The following is a 19,624-nucleotide window of genomic DNA, read 5'->3' on the forward strand; positions in this document are numbered from 1 at the left end:
TTCATCTATCAACACTATATCGTCTGCGAAAAGCATACACCAAGGAATATCATCTTGAATATGTCGTGTTAACTTATCAATTACCAACGCAAAAAGGTAAGGACTTAAGGATGAGCCTTGATGTAATCCTACAGTTATGGGAAAGCTTTCGGTTTGTCCTTCATGAGTTCTTACGGCAGTCTTTGCTCCTTCATACATATCCTTTATAGCTTGGATATATGCTACTCGTACTCCTTTCTTCTCTAAAATCCTCCAAAGAATGTCTCTTGGGACCCTATCATACGCTTTTTCCAAATCTATAAAGACCATGTGTAAATCCTTTTTCCCATCTCTATATCTTTCCATCAATCTTCGTAAGAGATAGATTGCCTCCATGGTTGAGCGCCCTGGCATGAACCCGAATTGGTTGTCCGAAACCCGTGTCTCTTGCCTCAATCTATGCTCAATGACTCTCTCCCAGAGCTTCATTGTATGACTCATTAGCTTAATACCCCTATAGTTCATGCAATTTTGTACGTCGCCCTTATTCTTGTAGATAGGCACCAAAGTGCTCATTCGCCACTCATTTGGCATCTTCTTCGTTTTCAAAATCCTATTGAAAAGGTCAGTGAGCCATGTTATACCTGTCTCTCCCAAAAGTTTCCACACTTCGATTGGTACAAGCATGGAACCCCTTAACTGCCTTTCCCAATCATGGAACACACAGCAATCCAAGAACAGGATAGAGGAATAAAGAACACATGCATGAAGTACTGGCATTGTTTAATTTCATTTTGGGTTTTTCTTTTATAATTTTTTTAAAATTTTTGTTCGCTGCAGAAACGTAAAGCAAGTAAAGGCAGAAGAGTAGGTTTGTTTAGGGCTGGGTTCGGTTCAAAATAGTTCGGTTTTTTGCCAAAATCGAAACCGAACCAAAATTTCGGTTCGGTTCAATTCATTTTTTTTTTCAATTTCGGTTTTTTCAGTTTTTTTTTAAATGATGTAAATGGAAGGAACCTACCTATCAACCTCCCAGTTCTCATATATCACAGAAACATAATGTACATTGCCATGATTCATAATTATAAAACTTTAAAATTTACAAAATCATGAAATAATTCAACAAATTAACTGATCGATGCAGATCGAAACAAAAAAAAAAGCAAATGGGTTCGTCTAAATGCCATAATCGGACTCCAATATCGCATGCCCAGTGCCCACATTCAAATTCATAGTCAAGTCCACAATAGATCTAGAAAATATTCAGAGAAAAATACTAACTTTTTCACCTTAAATTACATAAATTTCAAATGGGTAACCATAAAATTAAAAACCCATGAACTGACAAATAAATAAAACCCACAATCTTTGCTGCAACGATATCACCATAATCGTCACAAGCTCTTACAATTCCTCTTTTCGTCAGGTCTCGTCGGGTCTCCAAAGGGGTGAGGGAAAATCATGGTTTGGAAGAAGGAATCCACGAGGAGGACATGAGAAGACTGGAAAGAGAGTGATTTGGAGGAAGAGAGGAAGGAGAGAGAGAGAGAGAATGAGGAAGCAAAGGCAGAGAGGAAGCAGCGGACGGAACAGAGATAAATGTTTGAGATTTGAAATGAAATAAGAGTGAGACGACTAGGGTTTGTAAAGTTAAGAAATTTTATAAAGCATTAAACATAAGAAACCTATAAATAATTTACTGGTACAATTATAATAATATAAAGCCTATAGTCAAGTTGGCTTGCAGCCACTAACCCCAACCTGTAGGAAAGGGGTTCAAACCCTGATGCCATCATGTTTTTTTAGTATTTATATATGATTTTTTTTTCGGTTCGATTTTTTTCGGCCTCGGTTTGGTATGATTTTCGGTTTTTTTAACCCACCCTTAGGTTTGTTTACAGGATTTTTATGGGCTTTTTGAAACTGCAATTAGCAGTTGCAATTGGTTTTATTCCTTTCCCGCAAAAACTAAATCGTCTTCATTCTCAGGTATGTTACTTTGATAGTTTGATGTTTGATTTATTTTTAATTTCCTTTTTTATCATTAATGACACACTCCGACCTAGATCGAGGCATGCTGGCCGTCACGTGAGGGTGACGTAGCCATATGCACAATGCAGAAGCAATAAAGATATAAGGAAATGTGAATAAATAACTAGAGCACTAGATAATGTAAGATGCAAGTGCGACATTAAGTGTGAGTTCACAATTAGAGTATAAGTAGCCTAAGTGCAGTCCAACAGGGCGAATACTAATTATACAACAACAAAGATAATCCTACATTGGTAATAATCTGTCAGAGCTGCCGTGAATTCTTCGTAAGCCACCGACAAGCACTCCTAACTAAAACCTAGAGGGGCCCAAAACAAAAAGTGTGAGTGGGCAAAAACAAAGCTTTTCAAAACCATTTTATTTATCAAAAGTTCTAACCCTCGTCGTAAAACCAGTATAGTCTCCCATAAAATAGAATGCATATATATATATATATATATATATATATATATACATATCTCAATACCACGCTCAGAAAACGATATTCATAAATATGCCATGCCAAATATCTCAAAATAACAGAATAAGTAACTCAAGTAAGATAACATATAAGCCGAATCCACCTAAAGTGGCTTGTACAGCTAAATCTATAGCTCAACAACTATGCATGCACACAAGTCGGAACCACCTAAAGTGTTCTGTACGACAGGACTGGGTGTAAATAAATAAATACGCTCTAGTGCTACAATCACGTGAAGACTGTGCAAATAATCGCGGGTCACCTATGAGTCGGAACCACCTATAGTGGTCTGTAATACAGGACTGTGCACCTAACTTGGATCCAAGGTGAGCGTATAGTGCAGGAAGTGAACATCACGTGAAGGCTTGTACCCTAGCCACGAGCGGGAACACTAACACTGGGGTGCAGGTTTATAAATTCTCAACACATCTCACATCATCATCAAATCACACATAAACAGTCTACAACTTACCTAGTACTTACCTAGTACTTACCTGAGCGTCCACAGTGTCAAATCATATTTATGCATACTATACTAATTCATATTCTAAGTATAAATCAATATGCATGGCATTTCAAAACATAATTTCATTTAAATGCATTTTATGGGAAAAATATCAAGTATATAAGTATATACTGAAAACCAAAAGCCCACTCACTGATATGTGGAAATGTTGTAATCCCTAAGCCTTGCTTGACTGTGCTCGTCCTCAGGATAAGTCTCACCTGACGGCATTAGAATATTCCGTCAACTTTGACGGAATATTCTCTTCCTTCTTTCTTGGTTCGTCGTAGTCCGGCGCCGGTGCAGCTACTATCACCGGAAACACTTTCAAGTCTTAAATCCACTAGAAACTCGTCGGAAAAACCGACGATAATCCGGCCACCTCTGCAACTCCGCGAACTGGGATTTCCCGACGTCCAAAATCCTTCAAAATTCATCTAAAAGCTTCGTGAAGACTAACTAAGGCTTCCAAGAAGCTCAAAACTTCAAGAAACACTCACGATCATGTTGAGGTCAATGTGCACTTCCTCGGAGCCTTTTGGTTCTCGGGTTTTCGAGGGTTTCACTTTCAACCAAAACCACTACTCGACTCCTAAGCTTGAAAGGAGCACGAAAACAACTACCAAAACCCCGATATGTGATTAGAGAGCTAGGTTTGAGGTTGTCCATACGGTTTGTATAGAAATGGATGAAAATCCGAAAGAGATGAGAGAAAGAGGGTCAACGGGATTGGTTGGTGTGTAAGTGTGTGGTCCAAGTTTGGCCAACCAAACCAAAAACAAATAAAATCTTAAGTTCCAATTGGGTCCAATTCTTTAGGAAAGGAAATAATTGGTCAAAATATTAAGCTCAACACACAACACAACTCAATGTTCAAGGGTAAATTAGTCAATTCACACCATCGATAAATTATATTTCGGGACGGGCTGTCACAATTAACTCCAGATTTGATCAAATATATGGGTTGATTAGTGAATCCCCAATGATCGATGTGTTTTCAATATTTGAGTTGGTGGTTTCATTCTTTTGGGTAACTTCGTTTAATTCTTTTTTCCTCCTGTCCATGAATTAATTTTAATTAATTTAGTGCAAATGTTCATTTTTGGTTTCTGGGAAATTAAAAGTTTGAACCTTTTTTATTTGTGTAATCAGTTTTGAAGTTTGTTTCACAGGGAAAATATGGAAGAAGGAAGAGAAATAATTAACCATACAATGCAAGCCACTCAAACTAAAATCTAAAGGCAGAGTCAATCGACATACTATTTTGTGTTGTTAAAAGAGATTAGCCATCTACAGAGCTAAGGAAAATGCCCAGATCCAGTTTGATTTTTCACTCTTCAATTTCTTTGTTCCTTGCAGATTTGTGAATAAAGATTGCGACTACAAGTAGAAGCTTTGAAAATTTGCGTTTTGAAATTGGAGATGTTTCGCCATTGATTCTAGTGGGTATTGATGTCTTCATTTTCCATTTTACCTATCACCAATTCAATTCAAAACCTATGCCATGCTTAACTATTAATTGAAAAATTGCAGGAGATTATAAAGCTAGCATTGAATGAGTGTGTTGTGAAGCAAAAACAATTCCCACAAATAGCTGCTGTCAGCATCCCTTCCGCAAGTGCATGAGTCATGCCCACTTCCACCTCCTGCATCATCAAATTTTAAATAAGAAAGAAACCCTCTTTGTCTTCGTAAAGTAGTTTACAATTCCATTTGTTTCTCACTCCAAAATCTTTTAACTCTCATATTGGCATCCAAAATCTTTCATTCTAAATCCAGTTCATTCAGCAATATCTATTTCTTTATTCTTTGTAGATTTGTAAATAAGAATTGGGAGTACAAAGTCGAAGTTCTAAAATATTCCTTAGTCGAAAAGGATGACAAATTATTGAAGATGTTATCCTTTGTGAATCGCAGTCGTCGTCAGTGATTCGAACATGTATTAATGTCTTCATATTTTAGAGTTGTATACATGTCCATATTGTGTTACCTGTTCAATAGAGTTTTTGCCAAAAAAAAAAAAGAATTTTATTTAATTTTTGAAAAAGAAGAAAACATAGATCATCTCTACAGAAGAGGAATAATGCAGATAAGGTAACAACCTCTGACAAATTGCTTTTATCAATTCCCTCCATACTTGATATGTTGAAGTCCTCTGGAAATCTTAAAACTGAAATTTCAATTTGATGATTCTTAATAAAGGTAAAATTGAAGAAAATTATGAAAACATAGCATTGAAATTCAACAATGGAAAATGATTATTGCACAAATTAGATCATAGTTAAAAGATTCATGAAATTGTACACTATCGAATTGACAAAGCACATAACATTGAGAATTTCGAAAAGGGAAAAACACAGACTAACACAAACTAATAGGAGGGAGCCAAACATATACCATCATAACCAAAATTAAGACGGTAGGCAAAAAAATTGATGCCTTTGATGGCATTCAAAGTAAATATTAAACATGTTGTGCGATTGTCTACCATCTAACAAAATTAAGAATGAATAGGGAAATACCTTAGTAATGCAGTAATTTTATTTTTTTAATTTTTGTTTGAATGCTCCACTAATTCACTGCACCAAAGCATATTTAACCAAAAAGAAGTTAGGAGAATGTAGACATGGAATTGATATTAGTAATGCAAACCACTAAATGAAATGCATATATACCCACTACCGATTAATAGTCCAAGAATGTAATCCCTATTTAAGCTTGCCAAAATGAAACTCAAAATGAATTATGGTAAGTATATATATGTGCACGTCTAAGTTAGATGATTGAAAATAATAAGAAATTGTTGTGATGGACACACACCCACAATTTATAAAATAATTACTTAAGAAATATAAGAATATCTAAAACAACACATCTTTGGAGCGCGTAGCGCCCATAATGCAAAAAAACCTCTCGCACACACGTTAGTGTGTGCAAAGAGGCTAGTAATTAAATAATTTGTGTATGTCTTGCAACTTATTTAGTTGGTGCATATCTTTATCGAACTATAGTAACAACTACTCTCACAAATTCTATCAAATAAATTAAGAGTTTATTATAAATATGTTACTTTTAGCGCATGCGGATGCCCATATACATCGACATGATTCAGCAAATAGTATGCTAATTTTATACTAAATATATTTTTATATCGAACGTGTATCTTTCACACAATGCATCTAATACTAATAACCAAATAAATGATATAATAAAGGGAGTTTTAACGAAAATCTCACGATACTGTTCACTTTAATGAAAGATCATATTTTTACACTAAAAAGTCAGACCTGATACTATTACTTTACTCTTTATTTTGTCCTTATCATTAAAATTCAAAGTTTTCAAGCTCTTTTCATTAGTTTTCCTTATAATTAATCTTGAAATCTTATTGACATGTGGACATTGGGCATTGGGACGACGCCTGTCCTTTACATGTACCGGCAAAGCCATACTCTGAAAAGATTCCATTTCTTCTAATCAAACAGCTACAAACATGGGTACATTTTAAAAGTTATAATAACTTTAGTCGTTGAATCAAATTTTAATGGTCTGAATCCCTGAACTTGGTGGATTAAGAGGAAGGGATCCAGAGAGGATCCTTTTCCCATACCATAACATATAATATGAATAATATTTGAGTATTCAAAGAATAAATAAAATTTTACACTCAAAACGATTTGTTGTCAATTTATAGAACTCTTTTATGATTAGAACCGTTCACTTATGTAAAAAAATTAATTAAAAATAAGGTTTTTTTATTCCTAATGAAAACAGATGAACAAAATTGATATAAGCATTACAAAGAGTTTATGTATTTGTTAAAATAGATTGACTAAACGATCATAATTTTTAATTTATTTTTTGGATAGATGATCTTACAAAGTAATACATTATATGAATGGTTCTAATCATATATACAAAACTTTATAATTCAAACCCTAAGAATTTTGAATAGAAATTCTTACTCATTTTTAAATAGCAATATCTCCCCCATACATATACAGCATGGATGTTTTTTGGACGCAGATTCTCTGCCCTCTCACTTCCCGTGCCCTCCTGTTTGTGTGGTCACGATTAAGTTATGTCAACATTTTATATTACTATTCATTTTTATCTTATTATATCTATAAAACATAATATAAAATGTTGACGTGGTTTAATTGTGACCATAAAAAATAAGAGAAGATGAGAAGGGCAGACAATCCATCTATCTTTCAAATATCAGCTGCACTCTCCAACAAAAAGTAGGTTGTTCCATAAAAATACCTACCAATCCTAGATTACGTGCAACGGTGTCAAATAAAGCTTAAATTTTTAAGCTAAAAAAATCATTTGGCTAAAAGAAGAAAGATGGATCCAACTATCCAAGGTCAAACCGTTCTCAACCCCTCCATCCTCTCCAACTTGGTAAGCATAAGTCGACGCCGGTGGCAGCAGGGATGTGATATGTAATGCAAGCCACTACGACGAGGAGATGGTTTTCACCGTCACGAACAGAAAGACAGACCAGTTTAACCCAAGGTGTGCGTGTTATTTCGGTCGTTTGATACCCAACTTGCAGTTTTAGGTTAGGCCAAGGGACTAGTCGGTCAGCCAGACAGCAAACACTCTCCGACAAAGGGCCTTTCCATAGCTGTCAATTCACAACACCACGTGGAACACTTTGTTCCTGCCCTCCCTGTTTTTTTTGGAAGTGTAACGAAAAGCACATGTTACTGTTCACTTTAACGAAAAATTATATTTTTACACTAAAAATTCAATCCTTGTACTATTTACTTTACCTTTTATTTTGTCATTATCATTAAAACTCAAAGTTTTCAAGCATTTTTTATTAGTTTTCTTTTTTTTTTTATGCCAACAACTAACACTATCACAAGCCACACTTTTTATTCCAGTGGCGAGAATTGTATGCCCTTCACTTTCGGTGTCTTTTTTGTGCTCTCTTATTTTGTAATCAAGGTTAAGCCACGTCAACATTTTATATTATTTTTTTATTAATATAATAAAACAAAAATAAATAATAATATAAAAATATTAACGTGGTTTAACCGTGACCACATAAACAGAATGACACATAAAGGACACCAGAAGTAAAGGTCAGACAATCCTTGTCCATCCATCTTAACCTAATTTTTTGAACTGTCAAATATGACAGCGCATCGTGCCTTTGCCCTAACTTAAAGATATTTTGAAATCCGTCTTCTTTTCCACAAGCGAAATACATTTGTAGATTTATCTGATCACGTCATTTGCAATATAATTTTCTTAAGTGTGGGCAAACAGGTCGATACTAGTCAATCACAAACTAATTAGTCTTACACACTTGACGATAATTTTGTTCGTTACGGGAACTGCTTTAATTGGACAATCGTAAACAAGAATCTCCTCCCCAAACTTTTAGTCGGCAGCTCGTATTTCACCGAAATATACTAGTTTTTTAATTGGATTTGTATTCTTGTGTCAATCAACTTGTCCAGTTGCCCTTTGGGGAGTCCAGAAGTAGAAAAATAAAAGAAGTACAATCACAACTTGCCCTTTTGGGTGCTCGGGGGAGGCAACTCTTCGAAAAAGACAAGGTAAAATCACGTGAACACATAAATTCACAGCTGCAGGGCCTGCAGCCATGAAACTACTACGAGCACTCCAAGTTCCAAACCAACTATCTCTGCCTATATAAACACAACCCACCATCAATATCTTTTTCAAGTCTCATTCACGAACTCCTTGCTTTTCCTTTTTTATTGGGGTTTAGATCGCTGCTTTGCTATGTAACAAACCCAGTGTTTTGTTTTTTTGGAGAGATCAAATTCACCGGGAGAAATGAAGAGGCGGAGACGTAGTGGCGGAGGCGGCGCCGGTGTTGATCAAGCTCCGAGTTTTGAAGTTACAACGACAAAAACAGTGGCGGCTGCGAGCAAGAAGGGTAAGAAAACTATCGACAAGAGCGTGAAAGAAGAGGCGAGGATCGACGGCGGCGATGATCAGCAATTGGGTTTGGTGGCGGCTGATCAGAATCTTATGGCTGGGGATGAGAATTACTGGGGGAATTTGGGTGGTGGTGTTGCGGTGGATGAGCAAATGTCGTGGGGGTCCGTTTGGTTGCCACTTTGGGATGTTGAGTTTATGGAAGAGTCGCATTACCGATTGTTTAGTGATGTGATTTGGGACGATGACATTTGGGGATTAAGAACCACAAAAGAGATCCCAAATCCGTGAAAAAAGACGGAGAGAAGATTTGTATTTACATTGTTCAGTTTATGTATAAGATTCTGTAGCAACAACAAAATAGTCATTTTCTGCAATTGTTTTTTCCGCTATATTTGCCGTTGTAAGGATGCGCGAAAATCACTTCCCATATGGAATTTCAGAAGTTAATTAACATGCATATGCAAAGTTGACGAACACAAAACTCTGTTTAGATATAGAATTCAAATATCACAGAATAAACGGAGAATTACGAGGAGAGAAATTACAGAAAGAAAAAAAATTTGGAGCTACAAAACGAATGGTACAAACAGAAACTACTAACATGTCAATTTGAAATTCAAAATGTCGAAGGGAAGTAACATAGCCGGTTGCCCGCCGTTTGCCGCGGCGTAGCTTTTTTTAAGAACTTAGAAGCCTGGGGACTTGTAAGCGATGAAACTGACGCACTGTGTTTGGCGGATGTTATCGAATCCGATGATCCGGATGAAGGATTCGGGGTAGGTGGTCTTGGCCTCCTCGAGCTCCTTGAGAACTTGGGAAGAATCAGTGCATCCGAAGAGGGGAAGCTTCCACATCGTCCAGTAGCGTCCGTCATAGCGTCCAGTAGCGTCCACATGTCAGCTTAATGTTGAGACAAGAAGTATCCCTCGATAAAAAAATAATCGAGTTTAGTGGTGAAATGATACATGTTTACTTACCCCTAAACCTTTTTATGGCTTGCTTACTACGAAATTCCCATATTTTACCTACCCCTAAACCTTTTTTTGGCTTGCTTACTACGGAATTCCCATATTTTATAAAAAAAATTAAATAAGATTAGATTTTAATTATGGGTTTTTGGGATCACTATTGGTAATCGAGAAAAACTTTGTTTTAAGTAAAGAATAACGATTTTCACACCCTCCATTTTTATCATATGAATTTTAAATTGAATATTTTATAATTTTTTTTGTTGCATTTACACGAGCTAAAGAGTGATTTGTGAATGTTAATTACCTCCAACTCGAATTCCAAGGTGGGAACCCAGTTGTTGCGGAGAAGGTAGTCTACTTCCTTTGCCAATGACTCGGCAGACAAGGGAGGAAGGTAAGAGAGAGTCTCAAACTTCTTCAGTCCAATTGGTGGCCACACCTGCATTTTTTACATCAAGGCGCATGCAGATTAATTTACTTTCTTTCTAAGGTGGTAACTTTTACTAAAATTTAGAAATTAAAATAACCCTAAAGTAACATAGACAAGTAAATTAATTCGCTAGGGTTACCTGCATGCACTGGACTCTTCCCACCGTTGCTTGCAATGGAGGTAATATCGTTGGCCTTGCGGGTCACAGGGAAGGCTGAGGAGGACTTAAGCCCGTTGAAGGGACCTGAGCCGGGGAGCTGGTGCGGTGGACGGAGCTAACAGCGGCGGACGAAACCATAGAGGAAGCCATAGTTCCTCTCTTTCTTCGTTAAAGTATCACAACTAAGTACATGTGATCAGCTTAAGGGGACTTGACAGTGTCGCTTCGTCCTTCATGTATATATATAGAAAATAACGTCGCTGCTAAATTTAGCCTGTGTTACCATAACCTAAAAATCTAGCGGTGTAAAACAGATATTTCTGAAAAAACTTTGCCTTATCGTTATGCACTCAATGGTTGTGACAGGTGGCGAACAGCAATATCTTATCGGAATCACCACTTGAATTATTTGTATGATGATGTGTAACTTTATTTCTTAGCCCTTTATTTTTTTCCTCCTGTCGTCTGTGTGAGCCTTAGATTTTTATAAAAAAAGTGACTATTAATCTTTCGCGTCTTTCAAAACCTGGACTGACAGAAATGACTGTAACTCCTTCCTGCAATTTAATTTTGGACAAGGATGGTCTGCCTTTCTACTTCCGATGTCCTTCTGTGCCCTTCTGTTTATGTAGTCACGGTCAAGTCACGTCAATATTTTATATTATTATTTATTTTTGTCTTATTATCTCTATAAAAAAACAATATAAAATGTTGATGTGGCTTAACAATGACCACACAAAACAAGAGGGAACGGGAGAGCACCAGAAGTGAGAGGAGGGCAGACAATCCTTATCCTTTAATTTTATGCCATATTTACAACCTAATTCATTTGTCTGTTAGGCCTCGTTTGACAGCTCGGACTGTACTGACTATTTTAGTTGGATATGATAAATAGTCGTCGGATAGTACTGACTAAATTAGTCCGACGTTTGGCAATGGAATCGGATTAATTTCTACATCGGATAATACGTCGGATTATAATAATTTTTTAAAAGTATTTCACATAATAATTGTTGTTAAAATGAAAAAAAATGAGAAAAACAAAGAAAAACAGAGAAAAAATGAATTAAACACCATTACATAAAAAATTAAAAAACAAAAAGATTAAACATCACCATCTTCCCCACAGAGGAATATGTTCTTTGAAACCCAGGCAATCAATACTCCAACAACAAAAAAAAAAACCAGCCATTACACCAACAGAAAAAAAAAAAAACCCAGCCAGCTTTTGATCTCGTTGCCACCTTCAATTTCTTTCAAATTCAGAAACCAATTAAAACCTCCAAATTTGCAAAAGCAACCTCCAACAGAATCAATGGTCACTCGCGCACCCAACAAACTGCAATTTCGTGCTTTACAGGGAAATTGGTCTTGCTCTCTCTCTCACAACTTCTAATCCATTGAAACTAAAAACCTAGATGAGATTTCTCCCATTTTGGTGTGATCTACCACTATAGGTGTATGAACAAGAATGTCGTGACATGGTTTCGATTCGGCACCTCTGGTTTTGTGTTTGTATCTACTTGATGTTGATTGGTAGTGATGAGGGAGAAAGAGAGAGCAATAATTCCTTGATTGAGGAGTTTGCGATGCGTAGGAGCGAGCGTTAGCATGAACCCAACTAATAATACAAAGGATTTGGGGAGGATAAGTAGCTGTGTGTAGGGTGTATTAAATTAGCAGAGGCCGACTAATTATCCGGTGGCTATTTAACCCAAACGCACACCAAACACCATACTCTGTATTATTAGTACTATCTGGTACCTTACACAGTGTGTCAAACAGGGCCTTAGATCACGTTGGACCACCTCAGACATTCAACTATTGGGGTGCTTTGGGTCATATGGATTGGTAATGGGCTAATATTATGTGGGATTTAATGCAAACAGTCAACAATCTATGGGAAAAGATTTCCATGTGTTACACAACTCTACCCGTTTAGGCTACTTGCCATGTAAAAAGCAGGACTGATGAGCGGGGAACAAGGTATAAAATATCGATATATAAATTTATGAAAATATCGACATACAAATCTATAGAAATATCAATGGATGTAATGATATCGATTGCCTTGAATGGAAATTATGATTTTTTACACTAGAGTGAGTATATCAACTCATTTAGATTTTAGTTGAAATTAAAGAAAGATTTATGGCCTGTTTGGTATCCTATTTGAAATTTTTTATCATTTCTCAAAACATTTCTTAAGAACATTTCTTAAAATCAAATTTCTTTAAGATTCAAAAACTTGATTGGTTTGTGATTTAAATTTTTTAAATATTACGACTTAAACTAGACAAAGAGATATAAAAAGAGGGGTCGCATGAGAGAGAGAAAGATGAAAGAGGAGAAAAGAAAGTAATAGATGATTGAAGGATAAAGAAAGATGAGAGAGGAAGAAAGAAAGTAAGAGATGATTGAAAGAAAGAGAAAGAAGAGAAAGAATCGGACTAGATAGAGAGGAAGAAAAGTGAGAGAAATAATCGAGAGAACGAAGAGGGCGGATTGGAGGAGAAATAAAAAAGGTAAAAAAAAAAGAAAACTAATGAAAATGACTTGAAAACTTTGAGTTTTAATGATAAGGACAAAATAAAGAGTAAAATGAATAATACAAATTTGACTTTTTAGTGTAAAAATGTGGTTTTTCATTAAAGGGAACAGTACCACGGGTTTTTTTGTTAAAACTCCCAAAAAAAAGGAGGAGAGAAAGAAGAAAAGAGAGAGATTTGGACTGAGAGGGAAGTAGGGAGAGAAAAGAAATGAGTGAGTTTAAATTTAAAAACTCTAAATACTTATTTTTTATATTTTTAGAGAATATATTATATTTTTGAGTTAGTCTTTGAGTTCAGTTTTTGAAAATAATTCTACCAAACAAGTTTTTAAAGCCTAAAACTTAAAAATTATTTTTGAATTTAAAAAGTTAAATTCAAATAGAGTACCAAACATGCCCTTAGATTTGAGATAAAATTGGAGCATTTGTAGAATTTTATAGAGAAACAGATTCCCGATAAATAAAAGTGGGGTAAATTACATAGTAGCCCCTCAGGTTTGAGGTCTATTACAACCTCATACAACAACTTTAAAACATTTCACTTTCATACCTCCAGTACCATTTTATTTCAAAATAACACATCCGTTAGATTTTCCATCCATTAGTCTGTTAAATGCTGACGTGGCTGCCACATTTGTGCTGATGTGGCTGCCAAATGTGTGCCACGTGGCAAAAAAAATAATTTTTTTATTTTTTTTTATAAAAAACCTAAATCTTCTAAATAAATTATAAAACCAAAAAAAAAAAATCAAAAAAAAAAACCATACAAACCCAGGAACCCCCGACCCACTTCTCCATCTCCTCCCTCTTCACCCTCCCATCCCTTCTCTCTCCCCAGACCCACACCTCCCATCCCTTATAAACCGTCACCCTCACCCTTCTTCTCCAGTTCACCTGTGTCCCGCCGCTGCCATCTTCCTCCTCAAATCCCCTGCTTTGTTTATCCAAATCCATCAAACAAAACAAAAGCAACACCAATTTCACATCTTTACAAAAAAATTCAGAAATGCTAATTAAACCCAAGCCAGTTGGGAACACAGTCGATTCGGAGCGGGACATGCGAGCTCCCGTCAATTAGGAGCGGTGGGTCGGAGGTCGTGACCGGATCGAGAGGAAAGGGGATTCAAAAGATGCAGCCTTGGGGGGTAGCCATTTGCGTGGGCGAGCTTCCAATGCACGAGGTCGGAGAGCTCGAGTTCATGGTGGGTGATTTAGGGTGGGAAGAAGAGAGTGAATTTTTTTCCGGTTGGGCTAGGGTGGTGGTGGGTCGAGTTCGTTGGGGTCGGGGGGGGGGGGGGGGGTGGGTGGGAAAGTTTCTGGGTTTTGGTTTGCGGGGGTATGGGTTGCAGGGAGGTGTCTCTGACGTTTTTTTTTTGTTTTTTTTTTCTGGGTTGCGGAGAAGATGAAGACGGGTAAGAAGATGGGTGCGGTGGGGTGTGTAGAGGAGGGAAAATGGTGGGTGCACGATGGGTGCCACGGGGAAGATGAAGATGATTTTTTTTTTCCTCCTCTTCTTCTTCTAGGTTGCAGGTTGCAGGTTGGGTTTTGGGGGGTGGGGGAGGAGGGAGGGAGGGAAGACGAAGTGGGCTTTGGTTTTTTATTTTGATATTTTTTTTTTTGGTTTTAAAATTTATTTAGAAGATTTAGGTTTTTTATAAAAAAAATTAAAAAATTATTTTTTTGCCACGTGGCACACATTTGGCAGCCACATCAGCATAAATGTGGCAGCCACGTCAGCATTTAACAAACTAATGGATGGAAAATCTAACGGAGGTGTTATTTTGAAATAAAATGGTACTGGAGGTATGAAAGTGAAATGTTTTAAAATTATTGTATGAGATTGTAATAGACCTCAAATCTGAGGGGCTACTATGTAATTTACTCATAAAAGTGGGAACGCTCCCTCCTCTCCTCAAAAGCATCTCGAAGCCCTTTAAACAAGAACCCGCGTCCTCGTATTCCATGATAATCGCATCACCTGCGACTCTCTCCCACCGTGAAAAACACTTCCCCCCAGAGGCCATACAGCCAACGATAGTTTGACTCTTTGACTGGGACGTGTCTCTGACGCTCTTAGATGATCGCGTGGGTCTATGAGGAGTTTCTTTTAGTGAAAAGTGAAAACGGCTTCCATTGCTTTGCAACTCGCACTGCGTCCAAAGAAAGTTGTCACTTTTTGTTCAGTCTCACTCTTTTTTGTACTCAACTTTCCTACAGAGAGAGAGAGAGAGGGAGACGGGAGAGGAAGGAAGCCATGGGAGAAGGAAAGGGTTCGACTTTGGTGCACCTGCTGGTGGTGGTGCTGAGCTTAGTAGCCTTCGGGTTCGCCATTGCTGCCGAGAGACAAAGAAGTGTGGTGAGCCGTCTTTACTTTTCCTTTCGCGTTTGTGTTCTTTCTAATTTTACAGTTCGAGATGTAATTAAATTTTTTTTTTGAATGTGTTATTTTCCACAAGTCTTTGTTTGTATCTTGATCTGTTTTTTGTGTTTAATTTTTATGATTCTGTGTTCTGTACTGTTTGTGCTCTGTAGAAGACAAGGGTTTTTAAGGATGTCGTGGAATTGGTAATCGGTGCATTGGAAAAGTGGGTTTGTTCACATTTTTTGGGTTAGATTTGTTGATGGTGAGACTCTGTTTTTTCGGTATCGGGTTTTTTTCTAGGATATTCCACAAATGAGGATTCTGAGGGTGGCATTTTCCATATGCGATTGAGTTCATTTACTTTATGATTTAATTTTCATAATCTTTCGCGGAATGGCTACCACAAGAATGAGCATTGTTGCTTTGTAGTGCCTGTGGTTGGAGTCGATTCCTCTCCATTTCGTGGTTAAGTTGTTGCCATTGCCAATCTTTGATCTTGGCAAAAAGAGATTATCTTGTGAAACTTTTACAGTAAGAATGAGCATCTCCCAGCTCATATCTATATTTGAAATAGTGTAAAAGTTGCTGGAAGTAAATGGGTATTTAGTTGCATGATCCTTACAGTAGTAAACTTACAAATGAATAGGTGATCTATCATCCTGAATCGCACAATAACGGGATTCAGGGTTGCCCACGGAAAATTTGATCTTCTCACAGCTGTTAGAATAGTACTTATCCTTTGAACATTCTCTTTTGAGAAGTTAATGTACCATGCTTTCTTGGTCTTTGGATTTTGTTTCTCCTATTGTACCAATCACTGCGTTCTTTATTTTAAGGGGATGAAATTGTTTATGAAGAATTATGCATTGTCATGTGGGCGTATAAGAAGAGGCAATTCATGCGTCAATTGGATTAGAGTTTATTAGTCTGTATATTCGTGTGTCATGATGAATTTTCAAACATTTAAAAAGTGCGAAATAGAGAAAATTTAAAAGTTTGTAACCCTTGGCATTGCAACGTTGGATTTTTGTTTAAGTAGGGATTGTTGGAAGTTTTGAGACTCTTGTCCCACATTGGGGAAAACAAGATTCTTAAGGGCCTTTATATAGATTTAGTGCTTTAGTCTAGTAATTAGAATATGGGTCATTTGGAAATGGATTGAAGGCTTAGGCCTTATGGTTGTGTGGATTAGGCTTGTATAATATAGCCTAAATACAATTAATATTAATTAATCAAGACAGCAATTTATAAAGAAACTTCATTTCCTGGCAGGGCGAAATACGTACAGATGTTGGAACGAATGAAACGTACTGTGTGTATAATTCAGATGTTGCAACTGGTTATGGAGTAGGCGGTTTCTTGTTTCTTCTCTCAGGCGAATCACTCCTCATGGGTGTCACGAAATGCATGTGTTTTGGCAGACCCTTGGCCCCTGGTGGAAATCGAGCTTGGTCCATTATATATTTTATTTCATCATGGTGAGCAGTCCTATGTTTCTTAAGGAACTCCATCTTGAACAAGGCAACATTATAACATCGACCCCCCGATTGCTTTAACCTGCCCATCATATTTTGCTCCCTTTTCTTTTGTTTTCTTTAAAAAGTTTGCCAAACACTTCCGTATTGCCAACCTGTTGCAAATCCTAGTATGCCTGCACCTGGTATAAACGATTTATCATATGAAATCATAGCATGTGATAGGGTATCCGCTTATCCTCTTTCATTTGGTCTTAGGACGAATTGATTGAACATATTATTCTTCATTCAACTCATGTAATTCAAATTCCACCGTTATAATTTGCTGCATTTTTTGTATCTCCAGGACAACTTTCCTGGTTGCGGAAGCTTGTCTCATTGCCGGTGCTACAAAAAATGCGTATCACACCAAGTACCGGGAAATGATATATGCTCAGAACTTCTCCTGTGAAGCATTGCGAAAAGGCGTTTTCATTTCTGGAGCAGTATTTGTGGTTGCGACTATGATTCTCAACGTGTATTACTACATGTACTTCACTAAGGCAACTGCTGCTCAGGCAGCGCACAAAGCAAATCGTTCGAGCTCCACTGTCGGGATGACTGGGTATGCATAGAATCAATTCGTAGTGCTAGTTAGCTTTCAAGTTTGCATATTCATGTTATGGTATGGGATGCCTCTGTGATAGCATACTTTTCAGTGTATCAATTACATTGGTTTTATCTAGTGAATATAAGTGCCTGTATGAATGCTTGCAAATGCAAGTTGCAGAAAATAGTTTGGTGGTTGATGACTCAGTACTGGTTTGGTACTGAGGTTCTTTTATAAAAAGTGGGTATAAAAAAAAACTGAGCTCAAAAAGATATTTCGTAAACACTTAAAAATAGCTTATTTTCAGAGTTTTTTGTGAAAAAAAGCTGAAAACGTAAAGTAGTAAATATGAGTTTTTTCTCACTGCACAGCAAAAAACAGTTTTTTTTTAATAGCACAACAATACCAAACCAGTCCTTACTTTTCAAATTAATTTTAAATCTGCTATACTCTTAATTTTAGAACATACTATTTTAGGGGAAATTCCCTTCTACAATTTTCGCCCAAAAAATAAAAGATTTGAACTAGTGAACTAGATCGACATGAACCGGTTGCAAATTGTTCAGCTCTTGGCTTTGCCACTTGTATCCCTTCTTTTTCTCTTCGCTCTCCATTCACAACTCTCTTTTCTTCTTTCCCTTTTTCCTCTCTCGGTATTTTTTTTCGACAAAACCAACTGCTCCTAACTTGAATCATTGTCGGGTGGTGCTAGCGACACTTTTTTTTTACTTTCTACATACTGTTACTTTATCTTATTTGATTCAACGGCCAAAATTGAAAAATATATGTGAAAGTAAAAAAATGTTTGTAGATAGCACGCCCTTTGTATTGTTTGGTTTGGTTTGTGTTTTCGAGGGTGAAGCGAACCGAACAGAATCTGCCCACCCCTATTGAGAGGCAAAGAAAATCGGGTGGAATTTGAATGTTTGTGTTAGAAAGAGAGGAAATAGGGGAAATAAATAGTAGTAGGTGGTTGCGGGTTGAGGCCAAGAAGAAAATGGCAAATACAATAAAAGAGGGGATAAGAAAACGGCAAAAATGAATAGCAGAGGATTGGCAAAAGTCCAAACCACACGCTCAAACTTGTCAACTTTATTGCATGCAGATGAAGGGGTGGCGAGGTGGGGGTGGGGGTGGCCCGGTGGGGGACGGGGACAGGGAGAGGGACGATGAGATCAGATCAGATAGGCTTTTCCTTTTATAAGACTATGAGTTACCTCCTTGTCTCTCTTTTCAGCCACAAAACAAAACAGTTTTCCACCTCCAGAATTTAGGGTTTGTTCCGAATTGTTTTTAAAATGATTGAAAGCATTTTTGGTGTAATTGATTATGGATTTCAAAAACACTTTAAGTGTTTTTCGATGCTTATTGCAAGAATCACTTAAAGTGTTTTTCCATAATCCACTTGGATTTTTACAAAAAATTGGTTTCAAAAAATATTTTTTACAAAAACGCTTTTAATCATTTTAAAAACACTTCCAAACGAACTCTAAACTTTCAACGATAAAAGCGTGTTTCTCTCGTGCACTTCAACTTTGGACTACAGTGCAGAATTTTTTTTATCATGTTTCAGTGTTTGTCCTGCATCGAAAGATAGAGGGTCAAACGTTCGGTTTTAACCGTACTGTGTGATTGAATTCACCTAAAGTAATAATAATTCAGTTTTAAGTTTTAACCGTACCAAGTCTCATCCAAACGTTTAAATGCCATCGCTACCTCCTCAAGAGTCAAGTCTTTCTAACATGCATGGAAGTGACCATTCCTGAATGCCAGTCGTACCTTTCCCATCGATACACCTAGAACATTGATTTCCACATTTTATCTTTCTTTTCTCCGTTTTTTTCATTGAGAATTGTTATTAGTACTCTAAAAATTTTATTTTATACTTCTTATAAATGTATTTTTCTTTATAATTATAAAAAATTTGGAGTGCCAAATGAGATTTTTAAAGTGCTAATAACAATTCTCTTTTCATTTCTAGGTAAAAAGAACACGATGGATTTGTATACCAAGAACTGGAATTTTCTTTTGAGAAAATCCGATATGATAATCACAAATTCTTTTAATTTTGTTCCTTGTTTTCATTTTTCTTGAATGCCAGACTTTTTGCATGCTTTATCATCGCTAATTGATGAGTTCATAATGTTGTAATCTAATACGAG

At 36.7% G+C, this 19,624-nt stretch overlaps 2 protein-coding genes and 1 pseudogene across 2 annotated transcripts; 2 read left to right on the plus strand and 1 right to left on the minus strand.

Annotated features, from left to right (window-relative positions):
• Positions 1-8,618: 8,618 nt before the first annotated feature.
• Positions 8,619-9,298, plus strand: LOC126597806 (uncharacterized). Its single transcript, XM_050264643.1, has one exon. The coding sequence runs from the start codon at positions 8,817-8,819 to the stop codon at positions 9,210-9,212; it is 396 nt and encodes a 131-aa protein (XP_050120600.1). The 5' UTR covers positions 8,619-8,816; the 3' UTR covers positions 9,213-9,298.
• Positions 9,299-9,406: 108 nt separating this feature from the next.
• Positions 9,407-10,797, minus strand: LOC126597807 (ribulose bisphosphate carboxylase small subunit, chloroplastic-like; annotated as a pseudogene).
• A 4,175-nt stretch (positions 10,798-14,972) lies between these two features.
• Positions 14,973-17,646, plus strand: LOC126597812 (uncharacterized). The gene is made up of 3 exons (XM_050264650.1): positions 14,973-15,392; positions 16,671-16,876; positions 17,220-17,646. Exons 1-3 carry the CDS (start codon positions 15,114-15,116, stop codon positions 17,485-17,487), a joined length of 753 nt encoding a protein of 250 aa, XP_050120607.1. The 5' UTR covers positions 14,973-15,113; the 3' UTR covers positions 17,488-17,646.
• The last annotated feature ends 1,978 nt before the right edge of the window (positions 17,647-19,624 follow it).

Source organism: Malus sylvestris, chromosome 13, assembly GCF_916048215.2.
Source record: "Malus sylvestris chromosome 13, drMalSylv7.2, whole genome shotgun sequence".
In the NCBI taxonomy this organism is placed as follows: Eukaryota; Viridiplantae; Streptophyta; class Magnoliopsida; order Rosales; family Rosaceae; genus Malus; species Malus sylvestris.

Bases quoted from the DNA above. Each gene is read 5' to 3' on its own strand.
- LOC126597806 (XM_050264643.1), top strand. From the start codon at position 8,817: ATGAAGAGGCGGAGACGTAGTGGCGGAGGCGGCGCCGGTGTTGATCAA.
- LOC126597812 (XM_050264650.1), top strand. From the start codon at position 15,114: ATGATCGCGTGGGTCTATGAGGAGTTTCTTTTAGTGAAAAGTGAAAAC. The intron at 15,393-16,670 runs GTGAGCCGTCTT...ATTTCCTGGCAG, and splicing joins CCGAGAGACAAAGAAGTGTG to GGCGAAATACGTACAGATGT. The intron at 16,877-17,219 runs GTGAGCAGTCCT...TTGTATCTCCAG, and splicing joins ATATATTTTATTTCATCATG to GACAACTTTCCTGGTTGCGG.